The sequence below is a fragment of the Ceratotherium simum genome, chromosome 2 (genome assembly GCF_057802395.1).
Source record: "Ceratotherium simum simum isolate JZ-2026a chromosome 2, ASM5780239v1, whole genome shotgun sequence".
NCBI classification, from domain to species: domain Eukaryota; kingdom Metazoa; phylum Chordata; class Mammalia; order Perissodactyla; family Rhinocerotidae; genus Ceratotherium; species Ceratotherium simum.
In genome coordinates, this window is record NC_141901.1 from 50,524,872 (window position 1) to 50,551,292 (window position 26,421).

The 26,421-nt window shown below is 45.5% G+C and overlaps 1 protein-coding gene across 1 annotated transcript; it reads right to left on the minus strand.

The window, feature by feature from the left end:
• Nucleotides 1-399: 399 nt before the first annotated feature.
• On the minus strand, nt 400-22,816 carry TENT5C (terminal nucleotidyltransferase 5C). Its single transcript, XM_087444794.1, has 2 exons — nt 22,730-22,816; nt 400-5,877 (listed from the first exon to the last, which is right to left on the minus strand). Exon 2 carries the CDS (start codon nt 5,849-5,851, stop codon nt 4,670-4,672), a length of 1,182 nt encoding a protein of 393 aa, XP_087300920.1. The 5' UTR covers nt 5,852-5,877; nt 22,730-22,816; the 3' UTR covers nt 400-4,669.
• Nucleotides 22,817-26,421: the final 3,605 nt, after the last annotated feature.

A 26,421-nucleotide genomic window follows, 5' to 3' on the forward strand; every position in this document is an offset into this window, starting at 1 on the left:
CATGGTAGCAGTTATATACAGTATAGTCAAAGTTATTTTTGTTCTTATTGAAATGGATTTGGGGCCAAGGTCAAACTCAAGAGAACCTAGCCTTTAACACTGAATCAAACAAAGGTGCCAGTGAAGGTAGATTTCAAGACTATACCACCTAACATAGGCGTTAGCCAAGAGGCCATGGTCAATAGCAAAGCTCAGTTTAAATTAGGCCCCTTGGAGAAGAGTCCAAATATTAAGGGAATTATGGCCCCTAAGGTGACCACACATCCCTTCCCCCAGAGAAAGCACCATCTTTCAGAGAAGTATCCAAGGCTGATAATGTTGATAATGCAGTATGTTTCCTGAAACCTAAAACAAGTTCACCATTGAGGCAACGCCAAGAAATGAGCATAACTGATAAGGTTTTCTTTTTTTAAATAGATCTTTATTTCTCACACTCAAAGCTTTATTTCATCAAGTTCTAACACATTTTCTGTTGACAAATGATTTCACCTGCATCACATAAGAAGGTCAGTGACCATCACACCCAAGAGGAAACCTCACATATCCTAGCCACCACTATAGAACAAATATAGAACAAAAAAGCTTCCAATTTAGTCTAATGAGTATCTTACTTTTCATCAACATTAATTTGGAAATTAATGGATAAAAACCCAATTTTCCTAAAGCAGCTATTTTTTTAATCCAATAAAAAAAAGAGAGAGAGACCAGATGGCTTGAGTTTTAAAATGCCCACAGATTGAAATTATTTAACGACTTCCTCTTTAGTAGATGGTCTTCTCAACTTCCTATGCAAATGCACATGACAATCTGCACCAACTCTTATTAGCCCAGGCAAAACTCCAAGCGTTTTCTTTTGCTTACACTTAAACTATTTTTTTAAAAGTGACAGGTAAATAAGATTTAGAACTTGAACTCACAAAAAAGCATTTTTTTTCCTGATCCTCACCTTGGAAGTCTCCACAAATAACGCTAAAAAGTTGCCAGGTCTTTTTAAATACATCCCCCTACACACCTCCCTTGGTCCTCTGAATGAAACTGGATCCACTAGAATATGTTCCAAAGTCAGCTGTGACATTATGCTCTCTGCCAGATTCAGGATACGAATCTAACCTTGGCAACTGGAAGTTCTTTCACCTTACAGAAGCCACCCAAAGGGTTCTGCCTAGCGTGAGCCCCATCAGATACCCAGGAAGTAATGGCCCCGGTGAGCATCAGGGTCTCTTCTCACAACCGGATAACTATCATTTATTCTCTGGAAGAGGATGTTTGAGCTCAGAATCCAGCTGTATCCTAAAACACAGCACCAGTACCAGAAAGTTAACTAGAAAGGAGGTATTCCTCCAGTTAGGAAGTTGCTTTTGAGTGGCACCATTTCCCAAAGGTAACAATGCAGTACTAGTTAAAATCCTAACCTACCATGAAGGTAATGGGCCCAGTGGGGAGGCTGAAGGACAAGCAGATTTGGGGATTTAGCACTTTATTAACACATCACCACAAAACACAGGTTCACACACAGCTCACAGTGACTCAAATTCCCAGGGAAAAATCAAACTGGGAAAACAAAACTTGAATGCCAAACCACATCTGTTAACACATGTCAGGACCCCAGCACCTTTCCTACCAGATTCTCCCCATCTGCCAGGTCCTCCCAAGGGTGGGCCATGCCACATCCCACATGCGCCAGCAGGAACCCTGATTTGAAGGTGTTAGTGATATAGAGTTTAGTTTCAGAGTTGAAGTTACTGAGTAAGGAATAGTGTCTTACTGCCAAGGTAAGATTTAAGGGGGAAACTGAAGCTCAAGGCCAGGAATTCAGTGTGTACCCTTCTGCCAAAACAAGGCAAAAAGGTACTGTTGTAATCTCACTGCTGCTCAACCCGATTCCAAGAAGCAGGCTGGGGTAACAAGCCGCATACTTGCAGAAAGCATCAGCAAACTGTTCAGAGTCCTAAAGCAAATGAGACTGCTTAATTTATATCAAAACTTGCACTTGAACTTTAGTGCCCTTGGCCACTGCCAAGTTTCATGTTACTCAACACACACAAAAAAGAGGAACCACTGGACTCAGTACAAGTTCAGAGTACCTGGTGCTTATGTGAGCAGCATGAAGGGCAGCTTTTAGCTAGAATTTCCAGACACCTGAGATTCAAGGTTACCTGGTCCACTCTGAGGCAGGCAAAAGGCTCGCAGAGCAGGTGGAGACACCACTACACCAGGGTGGTGTTTTAAAACTACAGCTTTGGTGTACATCTTTTTACCGTGATGGTTCTAGAACACATGTCTACTCTCAAACTCCAAAATAGCTGGGCTAAGAACTTCAGGTGAAGAGACTCTACCAAGATGGCCATCATGCAATGGTGGTAAAGAACTGGGGGGCTGGGAATTTCTAGCAACTTCTGTGCCTCCCTTCATCCTCAAAGGATAACTAGTACCATACAGGAAAAAAACATAGCAGAAAGAACTCCAAGGACAAACTGGAAATTTAATTACTTGATGTGGTTCTGATCCTATCTTCACCTGGAGCCTCATTACCCTGGTCCCCAAGCCTTCTAGTAGAAGCAATACTGACTTCTGTAGTAAGTCCTTATGTTGGCAGCTTCATCACATTTCAAAGCTTTAGTTAAACAGATCTGTCATTTTTGTGCAAACGTGTTGCCATCTGACCACAGTGGCAGCCTTTTAAGGTCATGGATGACCACACAGTTTTTAAAGCTGGGATTCACTCTTCATTGCCCCCCTTTTAACACTGAAGCACCCTGGGGTCCCCCTCAATGCAGAATCAGACTTGACTCAAAGCCAATGAATTCAAATATAACTATGGTTCACAGGGAAACAGGAGCTGGTTACACCAAGAAGTGGCTTCTATTCACCTAATGCAGCACAACATGGACACCAGCTAAGCCACATCTGCTTTCAGGAGGACCAAGACATCACATTCCAGAAAAAACCTGAAAATATAATCTTTAGAAAAAGGTAAACCACTCATTTTCTACTAAGCATTTCTGCATTAAGGTAAAATTCATTGCTTAAAGCAAGGAGAGAGCAATCACTCAGGGCTTGAGATTTTTATGGCTACGGGAGAAAGCACAAATCAGGTGCACGGCTTTGACTGAATCACATTAGAAACGAAGCTGGCTGGCAATACTGAGCTTCTTTGCCCTTGATCCTCTAAAGTGATGCTATCTAATAGATCCCACAAAAAGTTGCAAAAGACAAAATCCCTTATCTAAACCTACTGTTAAAGCAACAGTAGCCTAGAACTCTCCCATTTACTAAGCTTGCTTTAGACTAGAGATTAACACTGTTTTCCTTCTAAAGTGCAGAATATAAACAAGTTGGTCAAATCCACCAGAATAAGGAAGATTATTCTTCAATCACTCCATTCTTCCCCAAATACACCAGAACTGATCATTGCAAGGTGCCTCGGTAGTTCCGATGCACATGAGACTGGACTGAACGCTAAACCTCTACCTCACACACAGCACGGGGACACCAGGTTTGATTCTGTAGCAATTTTAAGCCAAAGAACTCTGCCCACAAGAGCAGATCATCCCATAGGTCACTCAGTCTTACTGAAATTCCTGAATTCATTTGCTGTCAAAAAAAAACTTAGAGAAGGGAATCACTATTTTTGACAAAAGAAAAACAAAAAATCAGCCAAAGTAATCCAGAAAAACAGCTTGTCATACTTGGAATGTGACCAAATTGGGTTTCCAATTAAAAACACGGGAAGACCCTCACGTCAGTTACCACAATGACTGTAGACTCAGCACAATCCTTAGTCTTGGGAAGAGCAAAACAAAAGTGATGAGATGATGAAGGGAAAAAAAGTGTCATTCAATAAGAATTCCTTAAAGAAAAAAAAAAAAATCAAACATTCATGTTTCCTATTTACAATCACCCCCCCCACCACCACCACTATAATTCTACTTTAACATTATGTTCCACATTTTATTTTGTTTTCAAGTTACATTTCAAGAAAAGGTCATTTTTTTTCTCAGCAATATCTCACAACTCCTCATGATAGCACAGCATCTAAACCAGGAACCACTTCCAACCAGATCTCAGTCTCCAGCTACTGGCTTTGGTTTATTGATGAAAGAAATCCTCAGCTCTGCTGACAGGGAATAAACATAAGCAATTTAGTCCTCGAACAAAAATTAAGTCACAAGAGCACCCTCATGTTTACCATTTACTGCCTGACTGAAATTGATACAAGAAAATAGACTATCAGCACAACTTCCACGTAACTGCAGAGAATCCCAAGCGAGGGCCCACACAGCCTACTCCAGGCTCAAGTGAGAAGACAGGTAGCTTAATACTTCTCATACCCTGCCCAAGCGTTTCCCCAGTCTCAATCATTGCACAGAGCTCAAATCCAACTGTGCTGATGTTTGGGACATGACATGTTAGTGTCTATCTTGGAAAGATGTGGATAGGTCATACTTCCCATAGCATTTTCCAAAGTGGCACTGGAATAACGGGGCCCTTCAGGGTTGGCTCATGATATACTGTAGACCCATCCAATGGGTACACAAAGGAAAAAAAAGCAGAATCAGAGCTGAGTTCCCCTTTAAAAGCCAAACACCTACATCTAAAAGGAGGCTCCCCTACCTGAGAGCCCTTGCCCTATTGGGGTTCCCACTGTGGAAACCCTCAGGTCTCAAGGTTAGTTACAGGGCAGCCAGGTAGGGTACGGCTGGCTGTAGGTAACTGGAGGATGGGCAATGTAGTAGTTGTTGAAGTTGCCATCACTGACATAGGGAGCTGGCTGGTAGTAACAGGTGACGTTGGTGGCATTGGGGATGATGTTTTGTTCTGCCAGCACACGCAAGGCCAGGAGGGAGATGAGGTTCAGGGTCTGCCTCCGTTCGTGCCCCATGAGGCACACGGTGCTCTCATTCACTACCCTGCGAAGGATCATGAGGTAGTCGTACTTGCTCCTCTCTTCCTCGGCAAAGTGGTTTTGAAGGTAGGTCTCCAACTTCCTTTGCTGCTCGAGGATGTCCGGGAAGTCGATGAAAAACCTTGAGCACATGTAACGCTCCAGAGTTTTGATTTCTTCCTGGTCTGTGGGCCTGAAGTCCCGCACGAGAAGGTTGCTGTACTTGAGCAGTCCCCCGCCCCTGATCTCCTCAGGGTTCTTAGTGGCGATCAGTCTGTTCTGCAGATGGTCGAAGGCTTCCTCAAAGTCCCCGTACATGCTCTCCCCAATCACCGTGGGGTGGAGGTGCTCAGAGATGGGGTTACTGGAGCAGTCATAGAAAAAGAGCAAAGAATCCAGGATGATTTGAAAAGAGTCCACGCTAAACTCAAACTGACGCCGGATGGAGTCGACGAATTTCAGCTCCACATTCCTCCCGTTCTTGTTGGAGAGGGAGATCAGGCTCCAGCGGTCAGTGTCGGTGCAGACCTTCACCAGCTTCTGGACATAAGCCTCCTTCAGGGTAACTGGACTGATTTTGAGCTTGTTCACACCCTCTGGCAGGAAGTTCAGAAGGGAGCACAGAACCACATCTCTGACCAGTTGAAATTCTGCCTCTGTGGGAAGAGCCACGTGAAAGATTAGGTCCAGGTCTTTGCAACCCAAGCCGTTGTCTTTGACCAAGACGTGGCCAGCTGCAGAGCCATTCAGCCGGACGTCCCGCACTTTGATGCCTGCCTCCTCCAGCTGGCTGCGGACAGTCTGGACGATGTCCTTCAGAGTTATCTCCAGGGTTGGAAAGTTGCCTCGTCCGTGGATGGGCACGACCTCGGTCAAGACCTCATGCAGCCGGCTCACCTGATCCCAGGTGAGCACGCTGAAGGACACGCAGTCCCTGGTACTGGCACTGCTGCTCTCCTCCGCCATCCTAGGGGATGTTCTTGCCGGGGGAACTGAAAGGGAGGGATGAGAAACAGAGTTAGGATTCACTTCTACATGGCAAGGCAGCTCGACAGACTCAGAGAAGATGGTGACTTATCTGTGAACATTTTCCTGTAAAATAGCGATAAATGGCACCTACTGCTGGGTGTTGCTGTGAGGATTAAATGAGTTAAATATATAAAGAACAGAGCCTGCAGGGAGTAAGGACAAAATACACATAAGCTTGCCCTACACCAAATTCGATAACTTCATAAGTCTGTTTTATGTGGGTTTCATTTCTTTGTTTGCTTTGTCTGCATGACAGTTGGGGGTGGAGTGTGCTGGTTTGTGTGAAGGGAAGCAGACAAACTTATTAGACCTAGTAACCAAAACACAACATTATTCCATAGAATGCCTATAGGTTTTGCTAATTGTCCTTGTTTTCTATGGAAATGCCCTCTCCTGCTTTTGGCTCCCTCACTACATCCTCAATCGGTTGACACCTAGGGTACAACGCCCACACACAGAACACATGATCCACAAAAAATGAAGGCCTCCTTCACTCCACGAATAGACGAATTCTCAACTCTGGGCTACAACCATCCCTAGAAGAGGGAGTCAGGTCACTCCTGCTGGAGTCAAGTACACGGATGTCCTGTTAGCAAGAATCTCATGGCCTCTCACTTACAGGAGCAGTCTGCCCTACAACACACACCTCTGTCATCCAGGGGAGGACTGAGGAGTTGTCTGAATGACAAAATTCCTGGGTAACAAAGGGTTAGGTCAGCTATGTAATGGAACCGCACCACCCAGCAAGGAGGCCCTACACAGGATGTGGGAAACTTCCTCAGGGCAGTGTGAGCTTTCCATGGGATTTCGGAAATAGTGGAAAGATTTTGAAAAACGTTACAGCTACCTGAGATGAAAAAAGTTAGCACTCAGTACTAGAAGAAAAATATCACTTCTCACACTTCAACTGCTAGAACCACAAAATTACCAAAGCAATTTTAAATTAAGTTGTACTTTTCAGAAAATGAAACACAACAGATGCCTGGAAATCCTAATATATAAAAACAAACACTGGGGGCGCCGGCCCGGTGGCGCAAAGCGGTTAAGTGCGCGCGCTCCGCTGCGGCGGCCCGGGGTTCGCTGGTTCGGATCCCGGGCGTGCACCAACGCACTGCTTGGCAAGCCATGCTGTGGTGGCGTCCCATATAAAGTGGAGGAAGATGGGCACAGATGTTAGCCCAGGGCCGTCTTCCTCAGCAAAAAAAGAGGAGGATTGGCGGATGTTAGCACAGGGCTGATCTCCTCACCAAAAAAAAAAAAAAAAAACAAACACTGGGGGCCGGCCCGGTGGCATAGTGGTTAAGTTTGCGCGCTCCGCTTCGGCGGCCTGGGGTTCGCCGGTTCAGATCCCGGGCACAGACTGACGCACCTCTTGTCAAGCCATGCTGTGGCGGCGTCCCATATAAAGTACAGGAAGATGTTAGCCCAGGGCCAGTCTTCCTCAGCAAAAAGAGGAGGATTGGCAATGGATGTTAGCTCAGAGCTAATCTTCCTCACCAAAATAAAACCCACAAATACTAATATATTAGAAAGTCAAAATGCCTGTGGCTCCACACAGGTCAAATGTTAGCTAGATGGACATAAGACCTGAAACAATAAGTCAAGGTACTGTCCTCAGACCTCACTGTGAACGGTCTTCCCACCCTCTCCACCTCTCTGACTTGCTAGACACACACAAACTCCATCCCCAGGACTTCGGCAGTTGCACTGTTCGGAAGTTGCTGCTTTTGAATGCACATCCAGCATGCATTGTCCTGGGATTCCAACTTAAATTTTAGTCTTGCACTGGTGCCAGGGATCCTTGCCTTACCCACAGCACTCAGATCAATGGGATGGTTGTCACTCAGTGATGGGGCACCACTGGATACACCAAGAGGAGCTTTCCCGGAGCTGGCCATTAAGAAGGTGGGTGAGAGCACAACATGTCAATACAAGGCAGTGTGTGGTAAAAAGAAAATGGAATATTTAAGGCAGAAGAAAGGAGTGTCCTCTGACTGGGGTGAACAGGAAGGCCACAGAAGAGTTCACTTATGGGGAGGGGACACAAGCCAGTGGAAAGGCAATGTGAGCTCTCAGCTGGGGCTGCGGGGCAGAAGGTAGCATGCAGCCAAGACCTGGCAAGCTGTCCAGTCTGGCCATCAGGCACCTCTCCTCAAGCAAGGTCACAGGCTCCCTTCAGTACCTAGGTTAAGGGACTGAATTTGCTTGGCTGGCAATGGGAAGGTTGATCACATGATCAAAGCAGGCTCTAGGAAGACCAATCTGGGAGTGAGCACTCCTCTGCGTGCTACAGAAGAATACTTGCCAAGGGGAAAATGAAAGGTTCCCTTCAAACCTGTTTGGCCAGTATTAAAAAGCCATAGGCTATCTAGATCATCCTTCCAAAGCACCCCTAAGTTAAGAATATCAAGCTAAATTTGTGATGAAATGCTTAATGTTTATTGTGGCTGGCATTTGGCTTCAAGTCAGAGTTGAGACAGTGGAGTTCTTTTTCATGTGCTCTATGTACACTTGCTTTGTTGTGGCCCCTTTTATGATTAGCATACAGTACACCTGTGCCTGTTACATAGGTACACAATTAAGTTCAAATGATTACAGAAAGGTATGGCTCTAGCTTCATTTTAGAGACTGCAATACTCCGATTTGGTGACACAGGTTTCTGTCAGGTATGTTGATCTACCTATGAAATATAATTTGCTTTACTTTGTGTGTCACCTGTTACTGTGCTTCCAAGGCTCACATTTATGATACAAAGACGAGAAGTCACAGCAACGGAGGAGCCTCAATTCCATCAGTACTTGGATTAGAAAGAACCATTAATTTTAAGAAAATCTCCAGGAAGAACCTCAACAATGTTGCAGAGGAGAACAACCATAGGAATGACTTCTGACTCATGCCTTTTGTGTGTGTGTGTGAGGAAGATCAGCTCTGAGCTCACATCCGATGCCAATCCTCCTCTTTTTGCTGAGGAAGATTGGCCCTGGGCTAACATCCGCGCCCATCTTCCTCTACTTTATAGGGGATGCTGCCAGGGCTTGACAAGCGGTGCCTCAGTGTGCGCCCGGGATCCGAACCAGCGAACCCCGGGCCGCCAAAGCGGAGTGCGGGCACTTAACTACTGCACCACTGGGCCAGCCCCGACTCATGCCTTTTTCTAAAGGAGCTGTTAAAAAAGAAGTCATCTAGAGTTAAAGTCAGGACAACTCTTACCTCTAGAACAGTAGTTCTTAACATCAGAGGAGGGGCATCTAAGACCAGCGAGAATCTGACGCAAGCTCTCTCCTTCCCCTGGCGGGGGAGTTACATACACGCATGAGAATTTTCATATATTTTTGTAATCTCTGAACTGGTAGTAGAGTCAAAGTTAGAATCTGTTATAGACTGAAAATCTGTAAGGTTCATATAGGAGGAGAAGCAGGACTAGCCAGAAAAGTTACAAAAAATAGGAATGATGCACACCAGCCTCATAAGGGATATTATGAAGCCACAGTCATTGAAACAGTGTGGTCCTGGTGCAAAAAGACAGAAAAATGGGCAGAACAGAATTTTTAAAATCTAGAAATTAAACAACTAAAGGTGGCTCCTTATGTTGTACCAAACTAAGATCTAGATGGATGAAGCAGAGACCTAAGTATAAAAGGAAGAAATCCTAGGAGTACTAGAAAAAAACATGGAATTTATACACACTTACAGAGAGCAGGCAGTCCTTTCTAAATCACATAAAAGCTAAAAGTCACAAAAAATTGATACATTTGCCTATATAAAAATTAAAGCATCTACATGGTAAAAACACCATAAAGAAGTCAGAAGACAAAACTAGGAAAATATCTGCCACATTAGGAAAAATAATTATTTCCTTAATGAACGGTAAGTGCCTACAAATCAGAAATACTACAACCTCAACAGAAGAAGGGGCAAAGGATGTGAGCAGTGGCTCAGATGGATAACATATTCAACCTTACCTTAAGCAATGGGCAAATTAAAACCTCAATGTATCATTTTGACCTATCAGATTGGCAAAGACCAAGAAGCAGACACCTTTGGTACCCAGCCTGTAGGCTCTCTCTGGAGAGCAACATGGGACTCTCAACTCTAAGTGGACGTACTTTTTGACATGGCAATTCTACTTCTAGGAAATCTACTTTGGATTTTATCCTATGGGTATACTTGCAAGTATGCACAACGATATTTACTGGAGAATTATTTATAAAGCTATAAGTAGTCATCAATGGAGGAAGGTTAAATGACTTGACGCATGCATACAGTAGTATACAAATGCATGCGTTGTCCAAAAGAATGGTGGCAACTCTCTCTGTATGAATGTGCAATGCTCGTCAAGATTAATAGAAAAGCAAGTGCAAAACTGCGTGTGTAAAAGCACAAGTCTCTGCTCATACAATCATAAAAATCTCTGGAAGGACACACAAGTAGCTCAGCCCACACCAAATACCACCTCTAGGTTGGGGGACAGGGGATGAAGAAAACTTCCCTTTTGAATTTAGAACCTATACATGTATCAGTTGAAAAAAGTTAAAATCTTATGAGCCATGTTCTAAAATCTTTCCCCTATGAGCCTTGTACTCATCTACTACCTTCTTTACTTCCTTCAGTTCCCTCCCCACCATGCCCATACCCATGTGCCAAAATCAAATACACTTAGAAGTTCCCCCTTAAATGTTGATCTCTAGAGGGGTGCGCAGGGGAGAAGGGACTGTTTTTCCTCTAGAATGGCTTTTAGTCAAGTTTCTACTTACATACTGTTCAAAACAAGATATCCATTGTTTATGAAAAAAAAAAAAACCCAAAACTTTCAAAATAATGGATAAGCCATCTCATCTAGTCCCATTCTATGTTGGTTATCCAAAAATGTTTTTTGTAGTTTTACAAGAATTGCTATTTCTCATTTCAGACATACTAGAGCTACCCTCATGATACTGTCATGTTGATTATTGGCTACAGATGCCAGAACCTTAATAAAGGCAATAAACACTTTTTCAGGAATCTAAGATGCTTGTGGGTTGGCATCTTCCATATCAACTTCTTCTGACACATATATGAATAACGGAGTTAACTTTTGGAAAAAGTAGTCTCTATAAAAGCACAGTGTGAGACATGACAAATGCCAAGTCCATGGCGTAGTTTTTAATTTTCCAATCTACCATGACTTAGACGTAGAGGAGCTCAAGCTACTGAAGGCTCAAATTTAGGCTGGGTTCATATTCAGTGCTCAGCTCATTAGAAGAGCCCAAAATAAGTTATTAATGCCTATCAGAAAGGAATTCTTTGTTTTCCCTCACCTATCCAAACAATTTCAAATATCAAAAGTACATTTTCAAGTTACTGAGACAAACATTGGTATTACTAAAATAAATCCAAGTCATAGGCCCTTAGTGCTTAGATAACACACCAGAGCTTAGTGCAACAGTTTTAGTTTTAATTAACCACTTGAAATCAACATTGATATAATCCCCATATAAAAGAATCACGTGAAACATACATTTCCAACTCATAAAAGGCCCTGGTTAAAGGCAAATTCTAGTCAGCAAATTAACGAAATAGTGACTAGAAAAAGAATTAACTTGAAGCCTGGTAAATTCAAACCAAAGTGTTTGATGTTCCTTCCGTCTGAGAGGCAGAGTCATTGCATTTTGGACAGTGGAAAGTGGGAAAGGTGGGGACTGATTTGAAAAGTGAGGATGACCAACTGCCTACTCAGTTCAAGCTGCTTAATCTTCTAAGAAGTCTGACCGGTGATGAACAGCGATCTGAGGTACCCCAGAACCCCTCTTCCTTCTATCATCTGGCTGCAGCAGAGGGTAGAACACACACATTGAAAGAACACAGGTGTGCAGAGATGGCAGCAAAAGGTGCGAGGAAAAGACAAATGAGGCCCGAAGTTAAAGCAAGCTCCCTGAGGACAAGTGGGGTGGAACTTACCTTTGTTTCCCACTGCCTGGGACAGAGCCATGCAAGGCTAGTTGATTTGAAAACCTATGTTTGAGCCCCAGTTGAAAAGAGAAGGAAAAAAAAGAGCTATTTCTAATACTGTTTCATAGTTTATCTAGATCCCAGAAATAAGGGCGACAGAGGCTAGGCAAGCGTGAGAGGCCTCAAGGTGGGCAAGCAGGCCCGGCAGATGGACAAGGTGGAGACAAGAGCATCTGTAACACTCCCGGGTCTCATGGTCAAATCAACACTGATTCCTACTTGTGCCTGGTATTAGACACAGACACCGTCGAAAGAGTTCTTGGTATACGTAGAGATACACATCCATGAAGTTAAGTCTAGGTCTGTGATATTTAACATGAAAGCTCTAGAAGCTGTTGCCCTAAAGGTATCATGGAAGTGCTGAGGTGTGAACTGAGACTCTTTCAGCTACTGCAGCCCTCTACCCAGTCCAGAGACAACTAAACAACACCTCTTCCTCTGCCCCTGCTGTGGGTTTAAGAATATCAAAGAAACTCAAACACAGTTCAGCATTCCTTTGATGACAAAATTCCCTTTCACTGTTATCGAATGTTACCTCAAAAGCCTACATCTTCCCAGTAACACTTTCCAGCTCAGGGTAAGACACTCAGCCATAGGCAATGGAGCAAGCCTGGTGACAGACAATAAGGAGGTGTGTATGCAGAACAAAGACACCTGCCGTCCCCAGCTCCTGGCCGAGAGGGGACCCATGTACCCGTGGCTGGCACCTTGCACACAAACTCTTCTCCTCCATGTGCAACAGAAGACACTTTAAACAAAACGAAACTATTTAGTTGCGTATAAAAGCCTAGAAAGGGCCGGCCCCGTGGCTTAGCAGTTAAGTGCGCGCGCTCCGCTACTGGCGGCCCAGGTTCGGATCCTGGGCGTGCACCGACACACCGCTTCTCCCGCCATTCTGAGGCTGCGTCCCATATACAGCAACTAGAGGGATGTGCAACTATGACATATAACTATCTACTGGGGCTTCGGGGAAGAAAAAAAGGAGGAGGATTGGCAACAGATGTTAGCTCAGAGCCGGTCTTCCTCAGCAAAAAGAGGAGGATTGGCACGGATGTTAGCTCATGGCTGATCTCCCTCACAAAAAAAAAAAAAAAAAAGCCTAGAAAATTTCAGCAGAAGTAAAAGTGGATGGCAGTACCCATCCTAGAATCCCATCCACCTCTTCCCTTAGCTAGCTGAGGGAATGAGAACCACTACTCTGGGCCTATTTCTCTTTTTTCTATAAAATGAAGGTCTAGAGGTGTGTGAAAGCAAATGAAAGAGTACTGAGTGTGAGCCACTTCACAACAATTCCCACTCAATCCGCACGAGCACTCCGAGGAAGCTACAATTGCTCCTTTCCCACAAATTAAGGAAAAAGGATCAGAAAAGATTAAGTGAATTGACCCCAGATCCTCAACTCCTGAGGTAGTTTTCTAACTCTTGGAACTGGCCACAACTTCCACCAAGTTCAGGTTGTGCCACTGGCAGGGTGAGGGTAGTGAGCCCAGGCTACAAACCCACACACACACAGGCACGACCAGTTCTGGCTGCTTCTACTAAAGTGATGTTTTCTAAAACAGAGATATTATTGGTTCTATCCAAAAAAAAGGAGAAAGCAACCTTCTGTTAACTGTATAACTGTGACATTTTATCTCCCCATCGCTCCTTATCCCCCACCAGACACGCCGAAGACAGCAAAGCTCGAGTCAGTCACCCTTCACTGCCGGCTTCAGTGCAGACTCCATCTGAGCAAGGGACGCGAGTCAGTGCTCATCCTCCAGGACACCAGGGTGGCTTACACGTGCCTCTCAGAGAGGCACCAGAGAAGGTAATTCATTGGCCATGACGGGAAATCCCACTTCTCGACAGGGATGCACATCAGCTGTTTTACAACGTAAAACACTAATCCTACCCACATCCTTCTCCCACAGGGTTCAATTGCTACTTCCTCAGAAGCTCCAGCAGGTACTGACAGACACAGAGCTCTCCAGGGGCTCTTTGTGTAGAGACGGCCACAGCCAGGGGACACCAAATGTGACTAGATGTTTAGCCAGGTGCCCTAATGAGCCACCAAACTATTTGATAGAGAGACAGTGCAGTAGGGCTTTATCTTGGCCAATCCGTTTGATTCCTACAACAACCCCGTAAGGGAGGGTTTACCCCTTTACAGATGAGAAAACTGGGGAACAAAGGGGATACACAAATTGTTAACTGTCCAAGGACACACCACTGGGAAGTGGCAGAAATGGGATTTAGGAGGCTTCCCAGGAGGTGGAGAGCTTTGGTGTGTGTGTTGGGGTGGCGGTGGGGCTTTGAAAATAAGCTAGCAGCTCAGGTAGTTGCAAGAAGTAGACGGCAATAAGAGGAAGGAAAAGGGAGAAAGGTATGAAGGTATTTTATAAAACGGTGGGAAAGAAGTTGGTGAGATGTGCTAAGGCCCCCTGAGTGGGGTAAGGCCAGATGGCAAGTACTGAAAGCAGGCAGAAGCATTTAGAACTAAAGTATGTATCAACCAGAACTAAAGTATGTATCAACCGCCAGTACAGAAACTCTCTCCCTCAAAATCATCATGGACTTGGGGGGTGTAGGCAGCCTGGCTGGAGCCACCAGAACTGAATGTAATGAAGTATAGAAATGCTACTATGTTTGTTTTAAAGGAACAATGGCTGAGAGATGAAGGCCAAGGATCCTCACTTCTGAGGGAGCTCCAAGATGCTGGCCAGGTTGCTAGGCTGTGGTGATTTTAGAGAAAGCAAGCCCAGAAGTGAGCAAGAACCCAGAAGAAGGAGGAGCTGGATAGTCAGCCTGCTGGGCAAGCATTAAGGGGAAAAAATAACGGCACAAGAAGGAGATTTCAGGAATGGGCTAATGCTGATCTGGATCTGCAACTAAGGCATACTGCTCTGCTCGCAGAATAAAGGAACAACTGCTGGGATTCGCTCTGGTGGCTAGAAGATAGGAATTCAGATCTGCTGATACAGCAACAGAACAGGACACTCCCTGCAGACAAGAGGGCAACTTTATCAGATCTAAAACCAGATAACCCAGCTGGAGCTGCAGAGAGAAGGTAGGTAAATTTGTGAGAAGTGACCAGGACCCCAAGGGCTGGCACAGGAAGGAGAGCTGGAACAGAAGTGAAAACAGGAACAGACTGACGAATGCGTGCATGCTGAACCTGAAACTGGACACCTGCCAGTGAGACTTTTCCCACCTGTGTAGTTTGACCCTTGAGATTCCTTCATCCTTGAGAAAAGAGCCAGGCGCTTTGAATGACCATGGACTTGATATATGCAGCAGCAGATAAGTGAGCAGAAAGGAGAAAAACCAGGGTCAAAGTGGATTTGGCCTTCTAAAGAGAAATCCTCCCTTACTCCTTGAATTCCTAGGGGGGTGAAGGCCAGGTGCTATCTAGGACCAGGGGGCAGCCTGAGGAAGACTTTTGTCTGCTAGCTGTCAGCCCCCTCACCAGGGCCCCCAGTCCCACCATCAGAGAGGAGGCTACAGTCTGGAGACTCCTCCACTGCCCCCAAACACATTAAGAAAGTTTCAGATAACCAAGGCACACACCTGTGTTTAATGTACATGGAGAAAGAGTGTAGATTAGCAGATGGCCCAGAGCAACAGAACCAGATAAAATAATGCCTTCTTTTTTTAAAAGGACCATATATTCTGTGCTAACTTTTGCCAAGAAGGTATTTTTACAGTTGCCCACTCGAACACCCACAAACACAGTCTACCTCAGTTCAAAGAAATAACTGACTCATGCCACAAAGCTGTGCCCAGAGAAGACATTTCTAAGTCAGTGACAGCAAACCCGCAGATGGTCTTTTCTCACTCCCAGCTCGACCACATTCAGTTGAGGTCTCAATCTATTTTCTCAGGGTTATCAGCATCCTGCCAGCCATTTAACAGTGATGTTTATCAGAGCCAAGCAATTTGGTTCGATTCCCACAGCCACTGGGATGCTGCCTGAGCTAAAGGAAAAGCATGTCCCGGACTGAAGCAGAGGCAGGCCGCAGAACCTAGAGCCGCCTCGCTCTCTCCCAGGCTTTTCCAGTTTGAGGGGCCCTCACAAGTTCTCCCTTCCCACTGATGGAACATACAGTCTTCATGGTTATCAGTGGGCTCTATCCACAGACACCCACCCTAAGAAGAGTCCAAACAGAAAGCTCTTTCCCGTCTTCCAAATAGGGTGCTTCAGCAACTGTGGTTGGAGAGATAACACTGGAAGAACTAATGCTGTGGCTGCAAAACAGCACGAAACAGAATCAAAACACTGACCCAGATATTATAACAGGGACACCACAGAAGTTCAAGCGCTTAGAGGAATACCCTGAAATCGCTGCAAATGTAAACATTAACAAGGTCAGAACACAGACACCTTCAGATGGAAGCTAAGCATGGAAGTCAACTTTTCTAAGGTGCCAGCATTATTAAGAGCTACATACACAACTTGAACTGGAAATAATTCTTGTTGCAACTTGGTAGTCCACTCCCTCCCGCAAAAGCCTCTTTCTAAATCAGAGATGTTACGGGTCTGAACTCATTAAGGAGATCCCCAGAGCTGGCCCTACTGTTTTAGAGATTGACTAGACTAAGAAAAACAGGGCAGTTCCTAGAAGAAGACTGTTTACTGTAAGGATGACCAAGTATACATACAATCCACAGGGTTTAAGGCCTGACAGCCTCCAGGTTTTATCAAGGGTTGCGTCCACAGGCTACTTTACCATCTAACTCTCCAGTTTAGAGCTTTGAATAGCTGTCAGTTGTCCAAAATGAGGACCTCAGTCTGCTAGAAGTCCTGCCTAGTCACTAGCAGCATCCCTGGGCCTTATCAGGAAAGGGATAAGCAACTCTTAGTTGCTCAAATGCAGCACTTATCATACTTGAACACATATACTCAGCTCCACTCACATATGTCTAAGGGTGAGCTGGCCTAATGTGCACACAGTTCCACCCAGGTTTTAGCTTTGCATAGATCCTTCCCTGTGGAGTTAACATTCAAGTAGCAGGTACCTGACCTCCAGGTACTGCACAGGGCAGCAGCCCAAATGAAACATCACCAGGCTCAATGGTCCCTCTGACAACATTATAAATGCTACTAAGAACAGAAATTTGGGCAGGTGGGCAGAGTCGGGGGTGGAGGGTTGGGATTAAAGCGAAGGAGCTACACTATGGGGTGGTACCTATTTCTGCACCAACTGCACCTGAGGTGGCCAAACCACCCTCTGTTTGGTGTTTCTACATGTGTGGAGCCATACAAGCTGTGAACATAGCTCACTAGAATGATTATCATTAAATTAGCATTGACCAAGTCACGTGTTATTGTCATTAGGTATCTCATAGACACATTTACTTGAAAGTTATTTCCTCTTGCATTTTCAATTTTTAATTGTTGATAAATTGTTGGAGTCCTGATCCCCTCCCAGTCTGCAGATTTTATCTTCAGTTCTTTAAAATTCTATTACCTTATGATGATTCGCTAAGAAACTATAGAAAAACAAGAGAAGGAGAACTGGACTAGGCATCACACATCCTGTATTTTAGTGTCAGGCCTGATTCACAGGGTGAATGATTATCACCAGCCACCATGACTGAATTTCCTTTCCTTCTTTCAAATATCTGTGGAACACAGCTTACTGTGTTCCAAACACTGATCTAGGAGCTTATGATCCATGGGAAAGCAAGAGACACAGACCTCTGCCCTTGTAGAGCTTAAATCCTAGCTCACACTGTTCTTCCATAACTGTTAACTCCTGCCCCACTCATGCAGAACGAGAATTACTGCCCAATACTGTATCCACAAGCCTCGTATGGCCTCTGAGCACTTAAGATGGGGCAAGTCCACACAGAGACATGCTGTGAGACTGGATTCCAAAGACTTGGTATGAGGGGAAAAAAAGTAAAATATTAATATTTTTGTATTGATTATAAATTGAAATGATACTATTTGATATGATGGGTTAAATAAAATTATTAAAATTATTTTCACCTGTTTATTTTTACTTTAACATGACGACTAGAAACTTAATTGGCTCTTGTTATATTTCTATTGGACAGCGCTGGTCTACTGTCCTTATTACAACAAAGAAACTGAAGCTTGAAGAGATAAAGGTGTTGCCAGGACCAGAACCCAGGCGTCCTCACAACTAAGGAGCCTCGAGACAGGGAGGAGGTAAGAGTAAGGACCACAAGGGTCCTGAGCACGGAGACAGCGGCAGTGCTGATGCCCAGCCCACAGCCCTAGGCCAGCACCTGGACACAGGGCAGGTGCTCAGCGTCCACCTCTCTCCTTCTGGATCAGCGCTCTTCCTACCGCACCCACCTTATAGTTACTCCCTGTGACCACGGGACTGGCCAAGGCCACGGAGAGCCAGCTGGGGGTGGTGGTCCTAATGCCCACCCCTTCACCTCACAAGCACAGGTCAGGATGGACAGGGTGTGTTTGGGGGTAAGGAGTAGACAGCCAGGCGAGGTGGAGGACTCATAAGGGCTAAGGTAAGAGAAGCTCATGGCAACACGATGGGGTGGGAGCAGTTCAAGATTCACAGATATTTTCTTCTCAAAATATGTCTACAGGGACCTAATACGGAGACAGATATGGAACTTTTTGTGCTCATCCAATTGAAGATAAGATTTGAAAAAACTAGAAAATAAGGCAGAACGGTAAACAAGTATTGAAAAGGAGAGGTATGGGATAAGGGGGACCTCAGACGGGTAAGACCAGAAGCCTCTGAGAAGGGTCCCAAGCTGAATTAAAATAGAGCTTGGTAAGGAAGGAGTAGCATTAATTTGTTCAAATACTTGAGTCAGGAATAAACAGAGGGTCAGAAAGGAACAGGTCCTGAGAAGGAGCTCAGCTTGTAGAGGGAAGGGCAGTTCCTGAGAGGACGGGGTGGGGTCCGAGGTGCAGGGGATGCAGAACTGGCCGGAGGCAGGGACAGGAGCTCCGCCACTGCTCTCGGCGAGCGGCTGTCTGTGGGGCCTAAAGCCAGGTCAGTGATGGCAGTGGGAAACAAAAAATTAAAAAGCGAAATAATCAGCAGAACTAGCAAGCGAGTGACGGTGGAGAGAGAAAGGCTGAGTGAGCGGGTGAGGCTGGTGCTGCGCGGATGGGCAGGATGGGAAGCGCGTGAAGGGAGCAGGTCAGGAGTGCAGCCTGAGGAGTTTCAGCTGTTGGCCAATTAGCAGCCACTGCCCCTCAGCTCCAATCTTACACCATTGAGGCCTCCACTAAAAAAAGGCCCAGAAAATGCCCTGCATTTGAGGCTCAGAGTTTTTGATCCAAAAAGCTCCAGCACCTTGGCCCACCAGGACGACGCCCACTTCAAGTATGCCTCCCTCTTTGAGCGGAATGGCAGTGGAGTGCCAGCAGAGCACTGTATCCAGTGAAGAGGAGCCCCTTCTGTGTGCCAGGCCCTGCTCCAGGCGCTGGGGAGTCAGGCTGAGCACAGATCCCTGCCTTCCTGGGGCTCACATGCCAGTGGCTAAGACAAACGAGCAAAAACTGAGCACTCCAGTAGGCTGTCAAGCTGACCCAGCTCCTCTTGTATCCAGAGCACTTCCACAGACCTTTCCACATACCATTCCCTTGGCCTCCCCAGCACCTGGCACAAACTACTGCCTAGGAAGCACTTAACTACTTACTGACTCAATCACTGTTATCCATGAAATAAACACTTTACGCAGTTTAGTGACCAAGACTCCAAAGGGCTCTGAGACTAAAAAACATCCTACATTGCTTAGCATCAGCAATTATTTCTTCATACTATTAGTTTTTTCCTGTTGTTCCAAAAAGTTCTGCAAACAGTTCTAGAACAGGCTACAGGGGTCAGCTGTGCAAAATCCATTAATTCTAAACAATTCAGAAGGCTTCCTTATACAGTTGAGTTATACAAAGATGCTTCCTCTAAACCATTTAAATCTCATATATAAGCTTCCTTATAATGCATGTAGGGAAAAGATAAAAGAGTCTGAGACCAGAAGTCCTGGAAGCATCACAAGAGATCAGCAACACTGCTGTACCCAAGTGGCTTTAAACACGAACATTTCTTTAAACACAGAGGTGTCTGCTCCATCATAATACTGCTTATGCCAATTTAACGTACTACAGTCAAAAGTCCAAGATGACAGAAAGCATTTTTCTATATTGCCTTGTTTACCTCAGTGACAACACAAAAATGCAACGGACCTTAGCTAACCAGAGTAATATTTTATCCCAAGTAACACTTCAGACACCACATGGCTTCCCCTTAACCCCTAAACACACACACAAAATAACAGACACAGCCCAGAGTCTGGTGTGAGACCAAGAAAGCCAAACACAACAACACAAATTTAACTTAAGAAACTAGTCTTGGGCTTCCACAACTTCTCTCAGTAACACAAAAAAGCTTTACCACATCAGAGCTCTTGGCTTGTCATTCTTTAGTGACTGACCCCATGCACACAACATATCAAAGATTCAAGATAAAGACAAAGTACTACGTACTTGAACAGTTAAAAAAATAATGTCATTTTCTAATTTTCTATCAAATGTGTCCGGTTACTGGCCCTGGGAGAACAAGGGCACTACAGTCCACTCTAAGTTATCTTTACTGCCGGGCAGTTCCTCGGACTTGCAGAAGTACGAGGACTTCTCTGTTCTCTGACAGATAGCGCGAGATATGCACCATCTGCCCCGGCCTTGAACACTGGGGGATGTAGGCTGAGTGGGGCGCTATTGGGAGATGGGGGGCAGGACGAGCTTCTGCAACTCAGGATGGGATTTCGGTGAGCTACCTGTACTCACAGTGGAACTGAGGAAACTAGGTAGGGAGAGCCACTGGTGCCCAACGAAATCACAAATCCTTCCTTTCAGAGGTACCCCTACTCTATCTTCTTGATACAAGGTAGGTACTGTGGAAGAAACTCAACATAAAGAGTGTTGCTGTTAACTCTATGTACACACAGTAACTTATGAAATTAGGGACCTTTGTTTTGGGTAACAATTTAGAGGCCTCCTGGCAGAGAAAAAAAAATTTTTAACTTTGATGTTATGGGACTCTCAATATACAAATAATAAAATCTTCCTAAAAACCCTTTATTGAGAATAAATGTACTCCAAAGATATGAGTACACCTTAAGACACAAAGTTTCAGTTATCTCAAGTAAAAGCTTGACTCCTCGGATATTAAGTTTTCCATCTTCAAACAAGAACGTCAAAGGACAGAAGCCCTGCTGGTCCAGCTCAGACCGCCTCCCTGAAAGGAAGAGAAAAGTCAACAGTCTTTGATCCCCACCCCACCCCCTTCGATGGCAGGGTCTTGCTCTCTCAATAACACCTCTGGGGATTTAAGACACAGCACCATTCTCGGTAAGGACCCCTACCACCCTCCCGGATGCCTTGCCGAGTTACTCCCGTTGGGTAGACAACAATGACCACTCTCATCCCCCCTGAAAGCAGCTGGGCCAAGCCAGGAGTCTACTTTAGGATTTAATAATCTTAACTTGATTTCCTGGGGAGGTTCAGGTTCCTAACCGACCTACCAAATATCCTGAATACCAATTGTCACAATACAAATTATTACACAGTCTTTATAAACGCACACTGTAACAAGTGCACTTGAAGCACTCAATTGTTTGTATGTTGTAACTCCATAAACAAACAGAAGTTAAAAAGGCAGCAGGACCCTACTTAAGACCAGGATTTGGTCACCCAGCAGAAGCCTTCCTCCGGACAGAAAGGAGGGGAGAAGGGGACTGAGCTGCTCCCTCCCGCGGGGTCCAGCCCTAACCGTCGGTGCTAGGGAGGATGTGTCAACTCGCGTTCTCCTGAGGAGCTCTCCTGGCATTTCTCCGAAGTCCTCTCTTACTTCGAGGCAACGTCGTTTTGCTTTCTCGCCCACCGGTGTTCTTTGTTGAGGCGTACAGGCTACCAACCTGGAGCCGTCAGGTGCGTCCCCCTTCTCCGACTCCCCTCCCACCTTCGCGATCTGGACAGCGACACCTCCCGGGGCAGCCGCGCCTTTAAGCCACCCGCGGAACCGCTAGCCGAGTCAACTGACTGTCATGGCTTTTGGTCTACACGGTAAGCAAGTTTCATTCCTAACAGGGGAGGAACCAGGTCACAGACACCGTATTCCCCAGAAGTTTCCGAGAGACGTGCAGCGCACAAGTCACCCTCTTGGATCACTTTGCTGCTCACGGTGTCTAGTTTAGAGTGAGTCAAAGAAAGTTAGGGTTCTCCGCCCTCTCCTCAAAACCGCGGCCTTGGCACCGAGCCTGGGAAGCGCTCCTCCCCTCCCCGGCCTGACACATGCCCCTGACCGCTGCGTCTCTAACTGCGTCTTCCGAAACCACCGCATTCGAATTCGCGCTCCGCCGGCCGGGGAGGGCGTGCGCGCCCGCGGAGCACCGGGGCGAACCCGAGAGACCGCAAGCGAGGCAGGGATGGCGCGGGCGCCGTCGGAGCGGGGAAGGAGCTGAAGGCCCCCGATCACACACTCCTCGGCCGCCCCGCCCGAGCCCGGCCAGCGCGCAGCCTGCGAGACGCGCGCAGCAGGAACGCGCTGAAGTTTGCCAAGCCCGGGCCGAAGTCTCTGGAAAGTTGCAGCTCCGTCTCGGAGCGTCTCGCCTGGTCCTCGGGAGCGGGGTGTGCAGGGGGGCTATCGCCGCGGGAGCTGGAGGGGAAGAAAGCACCGGGTCCCGGCACCTGTCCGCCCCTCCCCTCCGAGCCCCACGCCCCCTCCAGGCTCGGCGAAGACTTGAGCTCCACTCGGCGGGGACGGCCCCCGAGGGTATAGCGCGCGGCTCTCTGGGGCCGCTGCATCCTCGCGCTTTTAGAGGAGGGGGCCGTGGACTCACCTGGGCGGCGGAAGAGGAGACGACAGAGGCAGGTCCTTGGCGTGGGCAGCCCCCAGCAGGACCAGCGCAGTCACCACAGCCCCCAGGCAGCTGCACCGAGTGAGCCGACCCGCCGCCGCCCCCTCCGTTCTTAAACGGCCTGGCCACGCCTCCGCCCGCTGCCCCCGCCCCTAAGCCTGCCCTCCCCGGGGAGCGAGGGGCGGGGCGGGGCGGAGCCAGCGCCCTAGGGATCCTTCCGCCTGGGCGCTGACGGCGAGGACTGGGCAAAAGGTGCCCTCTGATTGGCTCCTCGGGTGAATGGTTGCCGAGAGACGAGTAAATCTTAGGCGGCGGGAAGGGGCGGGGGGGTGCCAAAGGTAGCACTGCGCAGGCGCAATAGAGAGGGGCTGCGCCGACACCCCCTTCGCTTCGGAGTTACTGGGATACCCCTCTTTCTACTTTCCACTACGCTGTTTTCCTAACACATAACTTTTTCCCCCAAGCTTTCCCCCTCTCTATCTTGCTCCCTCGCAGGCTTGTTTTTCTTTGGCTTCTCTGGGGATTTTCGCGTTGGTTCTCTCTCTCCAGGAGTGGAGAGTGAAACCTCCACGCCTACCTTCGGCGTGTATTTTAAAGTCGGAAAAAACTTATGTTTTCTGAGCCAGGGGAACTTGCCCGATTCCCCAAGGAAATTGGCGGGAGGTCATTGGGGAAAGGGCCGGCGCAGTTGGTGCTCTGGCCGCAGTTCCCACCTGTGTGCATTTAGTGGGACTAAAGCCCTCGAATCCATCGCCAAGCCTGGCAACCGCGACAGCTTCCGCCCTCCTCGGAATGGCACAGGGCTCCGTCGTGTATGTTATATAACATGCAGGCGGGGCTTGGACGCCATCCATTCATTCCATAGCAAGCGGTATAGAGTCCAGGTTCTAAATTCACATTAACCTGAGTTGAGCTCCGAAAAGCCTTGGGCAAGTAACTTAACCAAGCCTCTATAAATCTCCATTTCCTCACTTGTATGATGGGACTAAAAATGGAACTTTGTAGGGTTATATAAGTATTAAATAATAAAATAGAAAGCTATTAGTGTAGTGCCTGATGTGTGATGTGTGGGGTAAATGTTATTTATATCAAATAATAGCTGTTGTTATTTATCAATAAACATTTATTGAGCTTTTACTGATCCTCTACTGGGTGGTGGGAAAAAAGATTACTTCCCAGATGCAATATTTCCCTACCCTGCCCTTCCATCCCTGCCTGAAGTAAGTGTGGTTCTCAGTGTCTGCCAGGATACAAAGAGTTATCAAATATATGCCTTCCTTGGGGAGGGGGAGGTCTTCTGGAACATCAGTGAGATAGGATATCAGTCTGAGTGCTGGTAGGGAAAGCCCCAGTGACTCTATTGTTGGACATGAAATCAGGATATATGGTCTAATTTTTTTTTTTACTTTTTGTGAGGTATAAATTCAGTAAAGTGCACAAAGTTTGTGTGTACAGAATGATGAATTTCTACATATGTGTACACCTGTGTAACAGCCACCCAGATCAAGATATAGAGCGTCTCCAGCTTCCTCATGCCCTTTCCCATTTAATGTCCCACAACGGTAACCACTATTCAGACCTCTATCACCATAGATTAGTTTTACCAATGTTTGAACTTGATATGGATCAGTTACATAGTATGTGCACTTTTGAATCTTGCTTCTTTCATTGAACAGTGTGTCTATGAAATTCATCCATGTTGTTAGATGTAACAATGGTTCATTCTTTTCCATTTGCTGTTTTGTTTCATTATGTAAATATTCAATAATTTATGTACTCATTCTACTAGTGGTGTTGGGTTGTATCAAGTTTTGCCTGTCATGAATGAAGCTGCTACAAATGATCTTTTTTTTCCGAGTTTTATTGAGGTACACTTGACGAATAAAAATTGTACATATTTCAAGTGTACCACATGATGTTTTGTTATACATATATGTTGTGAAATGATCACCACAACCTAGCTAATTAACATATCCATCACCTCACATAGTTACCTTTTGTGCGTGTGTGTGTGTGTGTGTGTGTGTGGTGAGATGCTTAAGATGAACTCTCTTGACAAATCTCAAGTATATAATACAGTATTATTAACTATAGTCACCATGCTGTACATTAGATCCCCAGAACTTACTCATCCCACATAACTGACCTTTGCACCCTCTGATCTACAAACATTCTTATATATATCTTTTGGTGGACATAGCATTCATTATGTTGGGTTTATACTCAGGATTGGAATTGCAGGATCATAGAGTATATACATATTAAGCTTTAAATATGTTGCCAAATGGTTTTCCAAAGTCGTATAACAACTTATACTCCGACCGGTGAAGGGACATTTCCAGTTGCTCCACCTCTTTGCCAGTATTGGTATTGTCAATCTTTTTAATTTCAAAAAGGGATGTGTATTTGTGTATTTCGTTGTGATTTAAATTGACATTTCTCTAGTAATCAATGATGTTGAGCAACTTTTCATAAGCTTATTGGCTATTTTTATACCCTTTTAGTGAAGTGTCCGTTCAAGTCTTTTGCCCGTTTTGTAGAGAATTGTCTGTCTTAATGATCTATAAGAGTTCCTTACGTATTCTGGATATGAGTCCTTTGTCCAATATATGAATTACAAATATCTTCTCCTAATCTGTGGCTTTCTCTTCATTCTCTTAATGATATCTTTTGATGAACAGAAATTCTTAGTTTTAAAAAAGTCTAATTTATTAATCTTCTCTTTTATGACTTTATTATTTTAAATATTATTATGATGGCTATTAATTTTATCTTTTTTATGTCCTGTTTAAGAAATCTTTGCCCAGCCTAAGGCCAAAGAGGTCATCTCCTTTGTTTTCTTCTAGGAACTTCGTTGTTTTAACCTTCACATTTGGATCTAGGATTCATCTCAAATTAACTTCTTGTGCAGTTTGGGGTCAAGATTTATTTTTTCCCATATGGACATCCAATTAGTTCAGCACCATTGGCAAGTAGTTTTGTTGAAAGAATGAATATTTGTTGAATGAAAAACTCAGTTAAGAGAACAAGGTGACTGGTCACTTAAAATCCAGATTGTCCAGAAAAATCCAAGACACACGATCACAATAAAATTAATGCAAATTATATTACTTTGGCTCTTGGACCCTTTCTACTTTTTCAGTACCTCATGGATACCATTAGCACACGTAGCCTGGGGGTAGAACACAGGTCAGAAATTCTTACCTAGAATTTGATCTAGCATGGTTTGGTTCTACCTTTGCTTAGGTAAAATTTTGTTCGGCGTCCTGACCATAAGGTAATTTTGTGGTTGGGAGAAGGGGAGAGCCAAGAAGCAGAAAAGAGATTCATTATTTATATATGTGTATATAGTTTTCTTGGGCCCCTGTTTATTCCTGGGGCATTACTTGACTTTTCTAGAATTTTATTTCTATTTTTCTGTTTGTTTCTTAGAATACACAGTGTTCTTTCTACCTCATGAGACAATGGCATCTTGGAGCTGGAAGGAGTCTTAGGAAGTCGCCAGGTACTGCCCATTGGACGTGGAAGCAGATATTGAGACTGTCCTTCCAAGATTATTGGAGACTCCTTCTTGCCAAATTCCAGCCTCTGCTGGCACATATCCAATCAAAATGGTTTAAAGACCTTTGCACTCTGAGTGATTCACTCATCTGCACCTAGGAAAGCTGAGGACT